Raw genomic sequence first — 15,576 nt, 5'->3', positions numbered from 1 at the left:
CCAAACTGAAAGATCTTGATAACCGTCTGTTTAAACATTTTGGTAAGGTGTGGAGAAATCTTGAACATCTCACCTATTTCAGAATTGTTATCGATTCTGTTAGATTAAGTAGACAATCTCTTGGTGTAAAGTTATTAAATAGATTCCATTCTTAGTTCGTATTTACATTTTTCTGTTTAACATTATTAAAATCAAAATAAATAGAATTTGAACTCTGATTTTACTGTTTCAAAACTGTCCTAATCCGATGAGTTGTCAAAACTATCTCTTTCCTCCGGTTACTACAAAACTGTCCTTTTACAAAAACATTTCAAATAACTCTATAACTTTCTGAACTTCTGAAAACAACTCATTTCATTGTAATAACCAAAAGAAGGTTCCTGCCATTAAACAATTAATTTCTCGTGTTACAAGATTTTTACGTTCAGTGAAAAATCATCTACGGTGGATAAGAACAGTTTTGCAAATCACTTGCTTAAGTATATCTCTTGTGAAAATGTAAGAGTTAATGGAGGATGGGGAGAGGGCAACTTTTATTTTGTAAAAAGTCGAAGAAAAAGAAAAGGCATAATGGTCTAAGCACAATTCATATTACGTAAGAGATTGTTTTATTGTGATAAGTAACATGTTGTTACTGTGTCCATGTACATTAAATACAATTTCTCGTTATAAACGAAATGATTTTGTGAAGAGATGATTTTCACAACACATAATACTACAGAAATTTTATCGAAATTACTGCATTGTGATCGCAATGAATTCATAAGGACCGCTAAAGTATACCATTGCCAACAGAAGGTACTCGCGTTTTGTTTAATAATAATAATAATAATAATAATAATAATAATAATAATAATAATAATAATAATAATAATAATAATAATAATAATAATAATAATAATGACCTTTTTCACTATTAATATTTTGTGGTATGGATTGTGTTCTGATATTTCACAATGTATCGTTTTGTAGTGTTAGTCGTGATGTGAGAAAAATGGTGTCAGTGCGCAGGACTGTGATGTCAGATGACGTCAGATGCGGAGCATTCTCCTCCTTGTCCTTCATGATGCTGTGCATGAAGCCGTAGCTGGCTATCAGCTATTTGGTACCGGTATTACTGTAAGATTACGAATTATAAAAAAAAAGTGTTTACAGGTTTTTCTAATTGTGATTTAAGACTATAAAATGCCAGGTTGTGCCGTGTTCGGATGTAACAATTATAGCAGTAAAACTAAAGACAGCGAAGTTAAATACTTCAAGTTTCCAAAAAATAATGACCTGGCTACAATACGGATTAACGCTTCTAAACGAAATGACAAAGTTAATAAAAAAAATGGTAAGTTCTTTGGTCGTTACTTTTACAGTTTCAGGTTATAGAGATATGTAGTCTGTCTTTCTTTTCCCCAGCCTGTATATGTTCGGCCCATTTCCATGAAAGAAGTTACGAAGTGCCTTTAAAACAACTACTCCTGAACTACACGCCAAGGAATAGTCGAAACTTGAAGCCTGACGCCATTCCTACAGAAAATTTGCCTACATCTGGGAAAAATAAAATACAATTTGCAGACGTCGACAGAGTCCTGAGACACGAGCGACGAAACCGCAAAAAAGAAGTCACTGAATTATTAAAAGTAGCAACATCGGAAAATGATGCCGATTCCACTGTGGTAGGTGAGTCAAATATTGTTTCTAATGGATTAGATAAGAACCAACAAACTGATGTCTTGACAAATAATGATTCTCCCCTCAGATTAAACTTAAGGATTCAAGGCATGTCTGGCATTTCACAGGCCAGTACAATTAAAATTTTATGTTAATATTCTTATTTCAATTGTCGTATTATTAATAAATAAGTAAAATAAATTATCTCTTATTTATTGCTTTCCCATATCCCATTAGCTCCTAACTAAATACACGCTTACATTGTCCCATCATCTGATACACCACAATCAGTGACCAGCGTATAGGGAATTACAAGTATGGACACTTCGCGTCGGTATCTTTGATGTAACAGGACTGATTTCAATGACCTTCAAATCAGCTTGAGTGTGAGATTCTGCTTTTCCCCTAGAGTTGGCGCTAACATCACACCAGTTAGCAGTCGACACAGCGGAATATAACAGACATGCAATTAATACATCTAGGTACATTATGTACTCAAAATAAATTGGACCGATGAAATAATAAATCCGTCATTATCTGTAATGTCTAGACTCTAGACTTCCTTTAGGCTATAATGAGAGTTGAGACGCTGACCCCATCAACAATTAAAATATGTAACAATTTGATAATGCTGAAAATGGAAAAACAAAACTCCTATGAGAAGTAAAACCATATGCCTATATATTATATACAAATATTAAACGAATTTGATACATAATTTTATAATGTATTATATTTTATAATATAATCTATTATATATAAAACATAAAAATTATTATTACAACTAGTTTATCACTGAGAAATATGAAAAAGCTATTAACTTGAATTTATTTGAAGCAAAGCGTTACTGGATTATGTAATAAGGTAGGCGATGTTTGGATCCTGTGTCTCAACTCTTATATTCAATTATTATCTTCGCGTGTGCTCGATTACACAAACCTCTAGCGCTTGAAAGTGGAACTAAACGCCGGCAAATAGAGAAAACTGGAAAATTCGCTGAGTGTCCATTCTATATAATCCCTATTTGCTACAGTCACCTTATGAGCAAATGCTGGGTAACTTTCGGTGCTGGACCCCGGACTCATTTCACCGGCATTATCACCTTCATCTCATTCAGACGCTAAATAACCTAAGATGTTGATAAAGCGTCGTAAAATAACCTACTAAAAAAAAAGCTACAGTGACCACAAGGTAGTGATGGGCGAGAGTCGATAGTTTTATCGATACTATCGAGAGTTTATAGTTAACTTGTTTGCAATACTATTGATAGTTTAGACGATTATTGATAGTATCGAAAAAGAAAAGATAATTTATCGTATTGCAAAACAGTATGATGATAGTTATTTGTGGAAATTTTTATAAAAAGAACTGCAGAGAATAAAAAGTTTCAATGTAAATTATGTTTGGGAATTTACAAAGCAAGTGGAAATACCAATCATATGCGTGATCACATGCAGAGGAAACACAGGGAAAGCTGCGGAAGTTAGAAGTGGCTGATGAACATTGTGATAATGATACTGCCACAATGGTTAGTGTTGTTTGAAACCTTATAGATAATAACAGATAACATTGTGTGTTATTAGTATGTAATTCAGTGTGAATTCAGTTTACAGTATTACATTTCAAGACTAATATATTTTTACTATGCCATACTACTTTTGACCAATAAAACGGTACAAAAGGACGTTTCAACCAATCATGGCTACAATTTTATCACTTCCCTAGCATTTGTTTTTCTGTTTGCCAACATTTAAAATGCAAATTCTTTACAGTGCTATAAAACATGCTTTGCGATCGTCATTTGTTTCCCGCACAGATAGTCAACTGAAAATGATGGCTCCGTTCAAACGTTTTCGTAAAGCTAACACTAGTGAAATAGAATTTTAGTAAGTCAATTAATATAATATCGTATTAGAGTACTTTATTACTTCGAATCTTTATACTTTATATACTTTTTTCTAATAGTGTAATTGTCAATTAAATTCTACTCGAGTTTTGATTTTCTCTAGGTATATCAAAACCTCTAGTGAGATTACTGTTGATTATTTAGTATATGTGTTCAGATATTAATTCGGAAATATATTCAATTTGTAACAAATTAATAAAAGGTATGTAATGACTAGGGCTATGATTTTCATGATTTAGCATTTTTTTATCTGGTCAGTGAGTTTATAAAGTATACAGAAATATCCATTTTATGAAAAAAAAAAAAAAAAAAAAAAAAGAAGAAGTTAAATTAAGGTACATACTTTGTCAGAGCATATTTTTGCATATTTGACAATTTTGTCCCAATAGAGCATATTTGAATGATTTAGTGGTCATATTCAGCATAGGCCTATTTTTACCTTTTGAAGCTTTTTATACAGTTATCTATAGTCAATGTGGTTTCCTTCATTTTTCGAATGCCTCAGAATTGTGTTCTTTCATTTTCCTCTGGTAAAATTTTAATATTTCCGTCCTCCCCTATTCTGTGGAATGTTCAAAATGGATTTGACCCTAATGGTCATGAGTCACGACAAATATTTTTGTTATTGTTTTCACGCAAGTAGACAAAGGGGAAACCACTTTGTTGCCAAATTTTAGAAAGAGGAGGGTGTGATAGAGAGCAACAGAAGTGATAGTGTTCATTTTAAATTTGCGCCCATTTTATCAGTAGAAGTAAAAAAAGCTTTTATATATACACAGAAAGATTTGTTAGCTAACAATAGACAATCATTTTCATTTAAAAATTTGCAAAAAAGTATTCATTATACGGATATGAAAATAAAATTTGGAGCTCCTTTATTGTATAAGTTTTGCTTACAACTCACTGCGCATGTGCAGTAAACAAGAGCCCCTATACGAGTATATATATATAGGACAGTCGTGCGAAATTGTAGCCTAGATACAGGCGGACTTCCATTAAGACTTGCTCCAAATTTTAATTCCGTATCTGTACATTGCAACTCAAGTCTCATGATATAGATACAATGAAAGTTCATAAAATAAGTTAGCATTTTCTGTTTTGAATAAAATTTATGTCTTGAAATCCCTTAAATTTCATTTTTTTCTCTCCTGGTTGTCATTCTAGGTATAGTTTATATCTACAAAGTGAAATATAATAAACATTTAAATTTGTTATGGCATATTTTTTTATATAACAGAGGATATTTCTGGAATTTTTAGATCATACGTGCATATTTTGGCGATTTTTTTAGGACATACAAATCCTGGCCCAATAATGACAATTGATAGCTTTAATTATAGTTATCGATAGTACATTGATACTGTTGCAAGTGACTATCGCCCATCTCTACCACAAGGCAGTGGCTCTGGCCAGTGTGATGTGATCACCATTGCCAGTTGCTCCGAGTGTGATGTCATGTGCAAGGGAAGATGCGTTTTGATCAAACATACTGACACACTATTTTTCTGACATGACGGTTTCAGTCATGGTAAATAAATAAACATTTATCACACGCAGATTGGAAGTAATGTTGGGAGCTGCTCGACCTTTTCTAAAATAGCTTACGGCGAAGTTAATTAATCTTTGTTATGAAACACAATAGTTAATTTAGAAATAGTAAATCAAATGCAAAGTTTTGAGTTACTGTTTTGAACTTAGCATTCTTGAAAGATGAATAGGCCTAATATATATACTTAGACTTACTCAAAAGTAACTGCAAAATAATCTGGCTTAACAACAAGTTTTAATGATTTGAGAAGATGAGATCTTCATTTTCTTCTGTATAATTCTTTATCATTTGCACTTGGTTATTACATGATGCATATTCTTGCTCGTTTGACACTGTTACTTGTCTGTTACAACACATTGTATTTCCTCATTCTACAGCCTGTTTCATTTAATACCACACTGCAACATATAAATTAGAGTATATCGCTGTCTCACTCATGTGTGTAAGAGCTTCATTTACCTGCACGGGTTAATTAACAGATACAGATGTTCCATTACATCTCTGCTAGTGATTGACCATTAAATTTCAAGTGGCTTATCTTGGTCGTGGGCATCAGAGTACTAAAAGCATACAACCTTTTGCTATCTCTCTTCCCTTCCACTGAAATATTATACAGAGGCAGAGATATAATAAAAGATCTATTTCACCAACTCTTACGCAAATTACAGTTGATTGTTAGATAGAATATATTTGCAAACATGTCTGTTTCACGCTAGTTACAATAAAAGGAATTACGAAAACTGTGTCCTGTAAACAGTTAAAATATATTTAGGCCTACATTTAATGGCATATAACGATGGTATATAGTTCCCAAGAAAAGAAGGAATAGTGTTATACCACAGTCTTTTTTTAAGCATGTTTATTTTCAGTACTCGTAGTATTTGAATTGTTTAAGCTACATTGTGTATCTTAATTTCTGGAGGGATTACTTAATAAATTATTCCCTTAGTTATCATTTCGTAGCTTGTAACATGTATACAAATAAAAACAATAAGATTTTTTTTTCAGTCCCAACGGATATCATTAAATTGGAACCTGAGTTGGACCCACTGGCACTACAGCATGAAGATTCAATTAAAGAAGAAGAAGAAGAAGAAGAAGAAGAAGTGAAAACCCTGTTAATGGTGATTACATTATGTACCATATTCATATAACTTCATGGTTAACACAATTTTTTCAATGAAAACTAATATGTAATTTACTGACTTATGATATCTGATACACAGGCAGGGGATTTTTTGAAAGTGGATGTGAACAAGATCAAGGTAGAATCTTCTGAGATAAGCTGTGACGGCTTAACAGGCATGAAATACGAAGAAAATGAAGACTCCATTTCATATCCAGTGTTGAAATTTGAAGATGAGGTAAGATGTGTTGATTTTGATGAACATTTGATAATCCTGATTTCTTGTACTTATAGAACAGATATCCAAAATTTTTCATGTCACGTCTCTTAACTTTGGCTAGTCAAAATTTATTTGCGAGTTTCGTTACTTTTATTTTCTCTTGGTATTAGAATGAGGTGTGCAATTAAAACACATTAAAGGTTGAAACCAGGGCTTGATTTAGGCAGGAGCCTATGGTGTCTCTGCTGAGGGTCTCGTGATTCTGGGGGCCTCAAAATTCAGGAAGAAACCTTTTATAAATTAATTATGCAAAATGAAATAGACAACAACAACTCTGCCAATTGAAAATCAGAATTGAGAAAATAAGTAATTAGGTAATGAATTATGTTAGAAAACGAATAAAAATCACTTTATTGTTTTAAGTTTAGAGTCATAACTTGATTGCATAGTTTAATGTGTTCAATTTGTAAAAGTTGACTACCATGTACGATTTATTCCAATTGTAACAATAGGCCTATTTAAATAATAATTAATAATGAATTCAGCAGTCAAAGTCAACAACACTGTCAGTTCTCGTTGTATTGAGTGTCAAATCAAGTGCCTAGTGCTTATGTTCTTTGCAGCTGATCTAATTTCTGTTTATATAGGACCATTATCAGTGTGTAGTGGTAATGTTAAAGTGTGTTTTTAGGGATGTTCATAGTTAAAAATGACATTCCCAAGCAAATTTGAGTTAGGAGCCAATAAAAGAAAATGGAAAGCTACTGAAATTCAACAATAGGAAAAACAACGCTGATCATTGAGCAAGTATGTTCGTTGATACTAAGAAAGTCAGAAAGTACCGGAACTTCGGTGGCAACACCATGCTCTGTAGGCAACTTCTCTGCCTTGTCCGTGTGGTATGTGGCCTACCCTCCAGGCGTATAGACTCAGTGTGCCGACGGATCAAAGGGGAAAGTAATGCTTGAAGTGCTCTTCGATATCCAGGGTCTCGTAAATTTCGAGTTTATTCCCGAGGATCGAACTGTCAGTAAGGAGACGCATGTTGCAATTCTTCGACGTCTTCGTGATTCAGTTCGACGAAAAAGACCCAATCTGTGGCAAAGACAGAATTGGGTTCTTCATCATAACAATGCCTCAGCACATCGGTCGCTTTTGGTGAGCGAATTCCCTGCACAATACAAAATACCTGCCCTTCCACGGCCACCATATTCTTCAGGTCTTCCTCCAGCAGATTTCTACCTACTAGTCGAGTCAAAACGTAACCGAACATGTGTATGAAACTTTGTTGCAGATGACATGTAACCATTTACACAACACTGCCTTCAAAGTACGCCCCCCTGGGCAGTGACACACTTCTGCCAGCGTCCATACCACTTCTCGAAACATTCCTGTACCCCTTCTTTGGTGACTTTCCGCAGAGAGCTTGTTGCATGAATTTTCACCTCTTTGGCTGACGCAAACCGCTATCATTTGAGTTGGGATTTGACCTTTGGAAATAAGTAGAAATCTGCAATTAGATTGAGAGAAGTCTAAAAGTTCACGTCAAAGTTAACTGTGTATCCTAAACATATTAGTACAATGAACTTCGTATTTAGCCAATAATATAGAAATAAGTACTATTTCTTGCAGGCACGCTACCACAGTTCTGTATCTTTTAGTTTCTGTGTATGAAATATTTCTGTCAGTCTCTGCTGTTATTCACATTATAATATATTATGGCAGTGGTATTTTTCTTCCTTAGGAAATGCAAGAAGTAAAAGAGGAGCCAATGGTCAATATGACATCAGATAATGACTTGGCAGAGAGGTGAGTACAGAAGCTTGTGAGATAAAATCATCACTCTTTCCTTTCTATATTTGAATTGTGACCTTTTATTATGTCGAAGTAGAATCGAGATTATGATATGTTTCTGGAGTCAAGTCATAAGATGGGTGATTTTTTTTTATTGCTCAGAAGCATGTGAGATGCATGACAGGTGTAGATATCGTACATTATGTAGGGAATACTTTAAGAGTTTTAATTTTACCTGGACTTTAATTTCAAATATCAGTTAGTGGGGTTTAAAAAGAACGCGTCACCTACTCTGGCTATTTGCGCCATTTTCACATATCATTATGGTGTTAATTGTGTTATCACATCTTCGTTATTGTTATTACTAATGAGCAGAGCTGGTTTCGTAATGATTTTTTTTTCTGTGACGTGAATAGAGCGTGTTACTGTCCACATCACCTCTTTCTAGTGTGGAAGTGGAGAGTAAAATAACTATAAAAATTAACACTTGACCGTGAAGATCAAGTAGCTTTTCCTAATATCATAAAACCCTTTACAGAGACTGAAATAACTATGTAACATTGCAAGGCTTCACATAATAAATAATGCCTTCAGCTTCACTTTGCAAACTGCAATATTACCACAATCTAGTATATACAGCCACGAAGCTTGAGTTGTGAGGGTGCTAGGAACAACTGACTGCGCCGGTACTACTTCGCATTGTCCGTAATGAGGCAATATTAGCGATCCTAGTGGTTAGCAACTATCTGTGGATGCATATTTACTATGTATTGAGCTTCGTGACTGTATATACTAGACTGTGATATTACCTTCATTTATGTCAATACCTGCAATTCTTATTTACAGTCCCATGGAACTGCTTCACCATGATAGTGAGAAGAATACAGAGGGTGAAGCTCAAGACTTCATTGTGGCTGAAGCAGATATAATGGCACATCAGCAGCGTGGTCCCACAGATAATTCTCCAGCGCAATTAAAAGATGAATCTCGTGCCGAAGACATTACTGCACAGCCATTTTTCAATGAAGAAATGCAAATACAACCAGCAGAGAACTCATTCACTTGCAGTATTTGCAATAAGACTTTTTCATACTTTTATCATCTTCAAAAACACCAAATGACTCACACACACTGCAAGCCATATAAGTGTAACATTTGTGACAAGTATTTCAGCAAACCTCAAGAACATGCATTAGTTCACACCAGCGAGAGGCCATTTAAGTGCGAACTATGTGGTAAGGACTTCAAACGCTTGCGTTCCTGGAGAGCCCACGGGCTTATTCACAGTGGGGAAAAACCCTACAAATGTGATACCTGCAATAAGAACTTCAGACATAGGGAATATCTTATTGTTCATATGCGGAGCCACACGCGCGATAAACCATTCAAATGCGATGTTTGCGGAAAATGTTTCAGTTACTCTCATACTTTGAAAATTCACGTACGTGGTCACAACAGAGAAAAACCGCCTAAGTTTGATGAAGATAAATCTTTCAAGTGTGACGTTTGTAACAAGCATATTAAATATAGACAGAATTTTGTGGACCATATGCGTATTCATACAGGTGAAAAACCATTCAAATGTGACATCTGTGACAAGGACTTCAGAGTTGGGCGATTGTTAAAAGAACATATACGCATTCATACCGGGGAAAAACCGTACAAATGTGATGATTGTGGTAAGGAATTTAGGCTATCTAAGGATTTTAGAGTTCATGGACGGATACATAGCGGAGAAAAACCTTTCAAATGTGACACATGTGGTAAAGAATTTAGACTCTGGCATAATCTAAAATACCATGTAGGTACTCACAGTAAGTAGAAGACATGTAGCAGTTGTGGCAAGACTTCAAATAAGACGAGTACTAGGAAAAAAAAAAAAGAGTTTATTGAAAAATGTTGTGTTTTGAGTAGTGGTTGCTACAAAGTTAAACTGTTCTTAGCATTATGAAGCAAATTAAATTATTGACTTTATATTGAAATTAAATGGCTACCACATTGTTTCTACATGATCATACGAAAGAAATATCTGGGGGGGGGGGCACTGCTGTCGTCTACATTTCGTAATGGGCTGTGTGGTGAATAAAACTGCAACAAGATGTTTCGACTGGAAATTCTACTTCATTTTATTCATTTGTAACCACTTAAGATTTGACGTTGTTTGCATCACTACATGTATTTTTAATGAAAGATCTGATGTCAGAATTGCGTGTAAATTAATTGGTAGATTTGTAAAACCTTAAGCATTCAAAGTTCAAGATCTCAGTAAGACTGATTTTGACAGGGCAAACCAACTTGACAATACAAATTTGTTTATTGGTTTGTCAGCTAAAGATCTAATAAACAAGCTATTTGATGATAGGAGTGTAGACAAATATCACGTTGAAACATTTTTTGAGGTAGTTACAGCATTCTTTTGCACATCAGTAAAATATTTACAGTCGAATTTGCTTCTTAACAATGAAGTTGTTTCCAGTAGTGCTTTTGTTAATGTTAAAAACAGCGAAAGCAGCTTCAATCAAGTTAAATATTTTTGTAGTAGATTCAGACGTATATTGGAATTCAATGCTGATGACATAATTTGTACGATGAATTTATGAAATTCAAATGTAAACGAAGTCAACTTGCACAGAATTTTGTTGATTGTGAGATAGTTCGGGACAATCTGTACAACAAATTCCACAATTTTGGCCATCTGGCCGAAATCTACGGCTGACCACTAGGATCCAGAATACAAAGCAGAGGTTACAATGGTGTAAAAAAAATATGAAAAACTATGGAGGGTTATGCATATTGTTTTAACTTTGCCCCGCACCAATGCAACAGAGGAAAGAGTATTCAGTCTTATCCGACAAAATAAAACAGAGTTCCGTTCCAGCATGAAAATGGTTAGAACACACTCTTCTCTCTATGTTGCAAGATGAATAATTATGAGGGAAAATATTATGAACATGAATTTGATTATAAATTCTTACAGAAAGCTGTGTGTGTCACTGACAACTGCAATAAAAGTATATCTCACAAGTAAACTGAATTCTTCTTTGAAGTCACTACTTTAAATATAAATTAAGTTCAATGTCGGGCTTTTTTATCCTTTGTCAGCTCCTGTAGATACCGATATCACCTTTTCCTAGATTTGAAACTTGGCAGGCCTGTCTATGCTTGGTCTTCAAATAAAGTTAAAAATATTTGTTCGCAAAAATATATGTAACAGAGGAGAATAGATGTTACAACAGTTCTTCAAACTTCTTTATAATAAGGATTTCGTCCAGGAAAGTTATCTTTCAATTAGTCTCCATTCTTCATCAATGAGTCCAGAAATGTATCCAGTGTTGGGATTTCAGTGAGGCTATCATCTTCAACTCACATTCTCCATAACTGTAACTTTTTAATTACTGCCCCAATCTGATCTTCAACGTAAATATATACATTACTGCTTTGAAGGGTAGTGTTGAGGAGGAATATGCGAAGACATCTGCTGAATAGGCTGCCATACATAAACACGTAAATTTACCCACCTTGGACCTATTCCACCAAATTTTTCACTTTGCACTTTTCATTGCAGTTTGTATTTCACTGTCACTCTTCAAAAGTGCTTCGCAAAGTAAAAAGTGAAAAGGAAAAGTAGAGGAGACTTTTCAAATATATGATTACTTCTATTCCGCCATTATAAGAATTTTGAAAAGTGCAAAGTCATATGCAGAAAAGTGAATGGAATTTTCGCAAAGAACCTAGTATCTTTGCATTAGGATTAAATTGATTATATTCAGTATGTATAATTTTCCTTTATTCAATGCCGAGTTCCCTCTTTACCCTTTCCTAGCCAGTCCTCTGACTTAACTTTTATTTTCTTCGACTCCGACAGTATTAGAGCATTTTCATTTCACGTTCCTTCCTACCCTTTCTACTTTTCTGTTCCTAGTGCTGACCTGCTATGACACTAAAATCGTCCTCCAGTGGGTTAAAGAGGGAAAGCTGGTGATCAACAAGATCTCCCAACTAGGTCTAGTAGACCCGTCAGCCAACAGCAGGTGTGGTCCTCCAGACATTTTGGGGGTTGTGTGTGAATGAAGTAGCCATCAAAACGTTAAAATATGATAGTCACATAAATCGGCTACAACTTGCCATTTAACCAAAAATATTGGAGTGCAAGAGGTCAAATGACTTTACTGTCAAAGCCTGGCATTAGAAAACAACATATTCAGTATATTTTTGTTTTGGATTCAATATAATTTAGGAAACAAATATAAGAGAAAATTTACTATTAAGTAATTCAAGTGACGAGGATCCCAAGACAAGAGTACATAGAAACAAGATAAATTTCCATAACCTCAATTTGTCACAATTTTGTGAAAATTGTTTAATTATGTCAACTCAAGATTATGTTCTTGAAAGAATTCGGTCAAAAAAAAAATGACGTTACCTGTTCTATCCAAAGAGCAACTAATATTATGTCGTGATTGGATTTCAACTATTTTGAAAAGTGAAATGTTGTGAAGTTGCAAAGTTCAATGGTGGATAGGCCTCAGATTACATAGAAATTTTGTACCTCTGTGAAAGTTTTTCATTGCATAGCTGAGACATCTTATTATGACTTACTTACTGGCTTTTAAGGAACCCAGAGATTCATTGCCGCCCTCACATAAGTCCGCCATTAGTCCCTATCCTGAGCAAGATTAATCCATTCTCTATCATCATATCCCACCTCCCTCAAATCCATTTTAATATTATCTTCCCATCTACGTCTCGGTCTCCCTAAGGGTCTTTTTCCCTCCGGCCTTCCGACTAACACTCTATATGCATTTCTGGATTCGTCCATACGTGCTACATACCCTGCCCATCTCAAACGTCTGGATTTAATGTTCCTAATTATGTCTGGAGAAGAATACAATGCGTGCAGTTCTGTGTTGTGTAACTTTTTCCATTCTCCTGTAACTTCATCCCTCTTAGCCCCAAATATTTTCCTAAGCACCTTATTCTCAAACACCCTTAACCTATGTTCCTCTCTCAAAGTGAGAGTCCAAGTTTCACAAGCATAAAGAACAACCGGTACTATAACTGTTCTATAAATTCAAACTTTCAGATTTTTTGACAGCAGACTGGATGATAAAAGCTTCTCAACCGAATAATAACAGGCATTTCCCATATTTATTCTGTGTTTAATTTCCTCCCGAGTATCATTTATATTTGTTACTGTTGCTCCAAGATATTTGAACTTCTCCACCTCTTCAAAAGATAAATGTCCAATTTTTATATTTCCATTTCGTACAATATTCTCGACACGAGACATAATCATATACTTTGTCTTTTCGGGATTTACTTCCAAACCTATCTCTTTACTAGCTTCCAGTAAAATTCCCGTGTTTTCCCTAATCGTTTGTGGATTTTCTCCTAACACATTCACATCATCCGCATAGACAAGCAGCTGATGTAACCCGTTCAATTCCAAACCCTCTCTGTTATCCTCGACTTTCCTAATGGCATATCTTATTATGACTATGAACACATTTCATTAAGAAAAATATGGGAAAGACGGGTATATCGAAAAGATAAAAAAAATTCTATTTAACCTACAAAGTTATTATTAAACAATTCAGATTTTAAAGAATGAAAAACTGTTTCCTAGTGAAAAGTGTCACGCACACCACAGAATTAGAGGAGAGCTTATATTTCATTCCGAGAGAGTGAGATTTGGCAATTTTGCACTGCTGAGGATAACTATGGGAATTCACAGCATTCTGAAAGTTCGTTGCAGCATCATATTTAAGTGAACAGAAGGAAGAGTGAAAAAAAATTCTTACTTGATGGGGAGTGAACAGAACAGATTACATCTTGGAATCGAAATAATCAACTAAACTCACTCAAAAACGTCACATCTGAGCGTTTTTTTTTTTTTTTTAAATTTGTAACATACATATTACATCTTGGGATTTTTATAATCAACGAAACTCACTCCAGAATGTAACATCTGAGCGGTTTTTTCTTGACTTCGTAATATACATATTACATTTTGGGGTCGTTCTAATCAACAAAACTCATTTCAGAATGTCAGATCTGAGCGGTTTTTTACTTTGTGATATACATGTTACATTTTGGGATCTTTATAATCGACTAAACTCACTCCAGAATGTCACATTTGAACTTTTTTTTTTTTACTTTGTGACATACATGCACTTTCAAATGATTGCGCTGTCTGAAGTTTCTATGACACAAGTCACATCTGTAAGGTTTTTCTCCAGTATGAATGCGTTTGTGTACTTTCAAAGAACTGGGATATACAAAACGTTTGTCACAGATATCACATTTGAAAGGCTTCTCACCTGTGTGTTTGAGGATATGTCGCCCGAGATTTCTTTTACACCAAAAACTCTCTGAACAAAAATCACATTTGTATGCACTCTCTTCGTTATATGTATTAATATAATTGATGTCATTTGTCTCACATGTCTCCCCACAGTTATGCATCGAGAGTTTATCTTTTGAATGTAGCCGCATATGACCTTTAAGACTATGAGGCTGCCTAAACCCTTTCATACAAATATTACACTTAAATACCTTTTCACCTGCTGTATGTGTTAATGTATGAATTCTAAGATGATGCTGAAGTTTAAAACTCTTCTCACATTCGTTGCATTTAAAGAATTTCTCTCTAGTGTGAGTGAATTCATGTCTTCGAAGTTCATATCGTTGTATGAAACATTTAGCACAAATCTTGCATTTGAAAGGTTTATTGTTTGTGTGAGTTGATGTGTGTCTTTCAAGATCACAACGATATGTAAAACCTTTATCACATACATTGCACTTAAAACGTTTCTCATCCGAGTGAATATGTTGGTATTGTTTTAGATTTCGCTGCTTAGTGAATCCTTTACCACAAAGTTCGCACTTAAAATGTCTGCCATCTGAACACTGTTCTGTCTGTTCTATGTATGTTTGGGCATATTCACTTTCCCTATCATCATGAGAATTAGATGGAAATGGCCTGTAAATCAACAAGAGATCTGTGATAAGAAGAGAAAAGCCAAGTTTATCAGAACAGACGTCACTAAATATTGTATGACATGTTTACATAATATTAAAACCGTTACTGGCATTAAGGAAGTAAAATCATTATATCATCATAAAAATGAGTTCTGGATTATCTATTTCTACAAGAAATTGTAATTTCAAACAAAAGTATCATAATCATTTTAATGACGATGTCGTTGATAGTATGGAAGGAAAATCTCAGTTTTCTCAAAACTAACTCACTTGCCAAATTGCGATACATGCATACACGAAAGAACATATGCACACAAGCACAAACACAACACAGAGTT

The 15,576-nt window shown here is 34.5% G+C and overlaps 2 protein-coding genes across 16 annotated transcripts in view; one reads left to right on the top strand and one right to left on the bottom strand.

Annotated features, from left to right (window-relative positions):
* The window catches only part of LOC138693413 (zinc finger protein 239-like), a 33,799-nt gene extending 22,513 nt beyond the window's left edge, over positions 1–11,286 (top strand). The window contains exons 2-6 of the mRNA XM_069817360.1: positions 1,408–1,671; positions 6,126–6,241; positions 6,344–6,481; positions 8,208–8,272; positions 9,104–11,286. Coding sequence (XP_069673461.1) covers positions 1,408–1,671; positions 6,126–6,241; positions 6,344–6,481; positions 8,208–8,272; positions 9,104–10,079 — 1,559 coding nt within the window. The 3' untranslated portion in view covers positions 10,080–11,286. The remainder of the gene's footprint in view (positions 1–1,407; positions 1,672–6,125; positions 6,242–6,343; positions 6,482–8,207; positions 8,273–9,103) is intronic.
* The window catches only part of LOC138693422 (zinc finger protein 235-like), a 42,644-nt gene that overhangs the window by 14,151 nt on the left and 12,917 nt on the right, over positions 1–15,576 (bottom strand). For 3 of the 15 annotated variants that reach the window (XM_069817410.1, XM_069817419.1, XM_069817402.1), the window contains exon 5: positions 12,625–15,239. The exons of 5 other annotated variants lie outside the window; for them this stretch is intronic. In XM_069817410.1, coding sequence (XP_069673511.1) covers positions 14,375–15,239 — 865 coding nt within the window. In that variant the 3' untranslated portion in view covers positions 12,625–14,374. Of the gene's footprint in view, positions 1–10,070; positions 10,123–12,624; positions 15,240–15,576 lie in introns of those variants that run through there. 7 more of the 15 variants (XR_011330329.1, XM_069817451.1, XM_069817371.1 and 4 more) reach the window with 4 other exon arrangements.

Source organism: Periplaneta americana, chromosome 2, assembly GCF_040183065.1.
Source record: "Periplaneta americana isolate PAMFEO1 chromosome 2, P.americana_PAMFEO1_priV1, whole genome shotgun sequence".
Taxonomy (NCBI): Eukaryota; Metazoa; Arthropoda; class Insecta; order Blattodea; family Blattidae; genus Periplaneta; species Periplaneta americana.
Note: the sequence above shows the minus strand (reverse complement) of the source record. Positions and strands in the feature narration are given on the sequence as shown.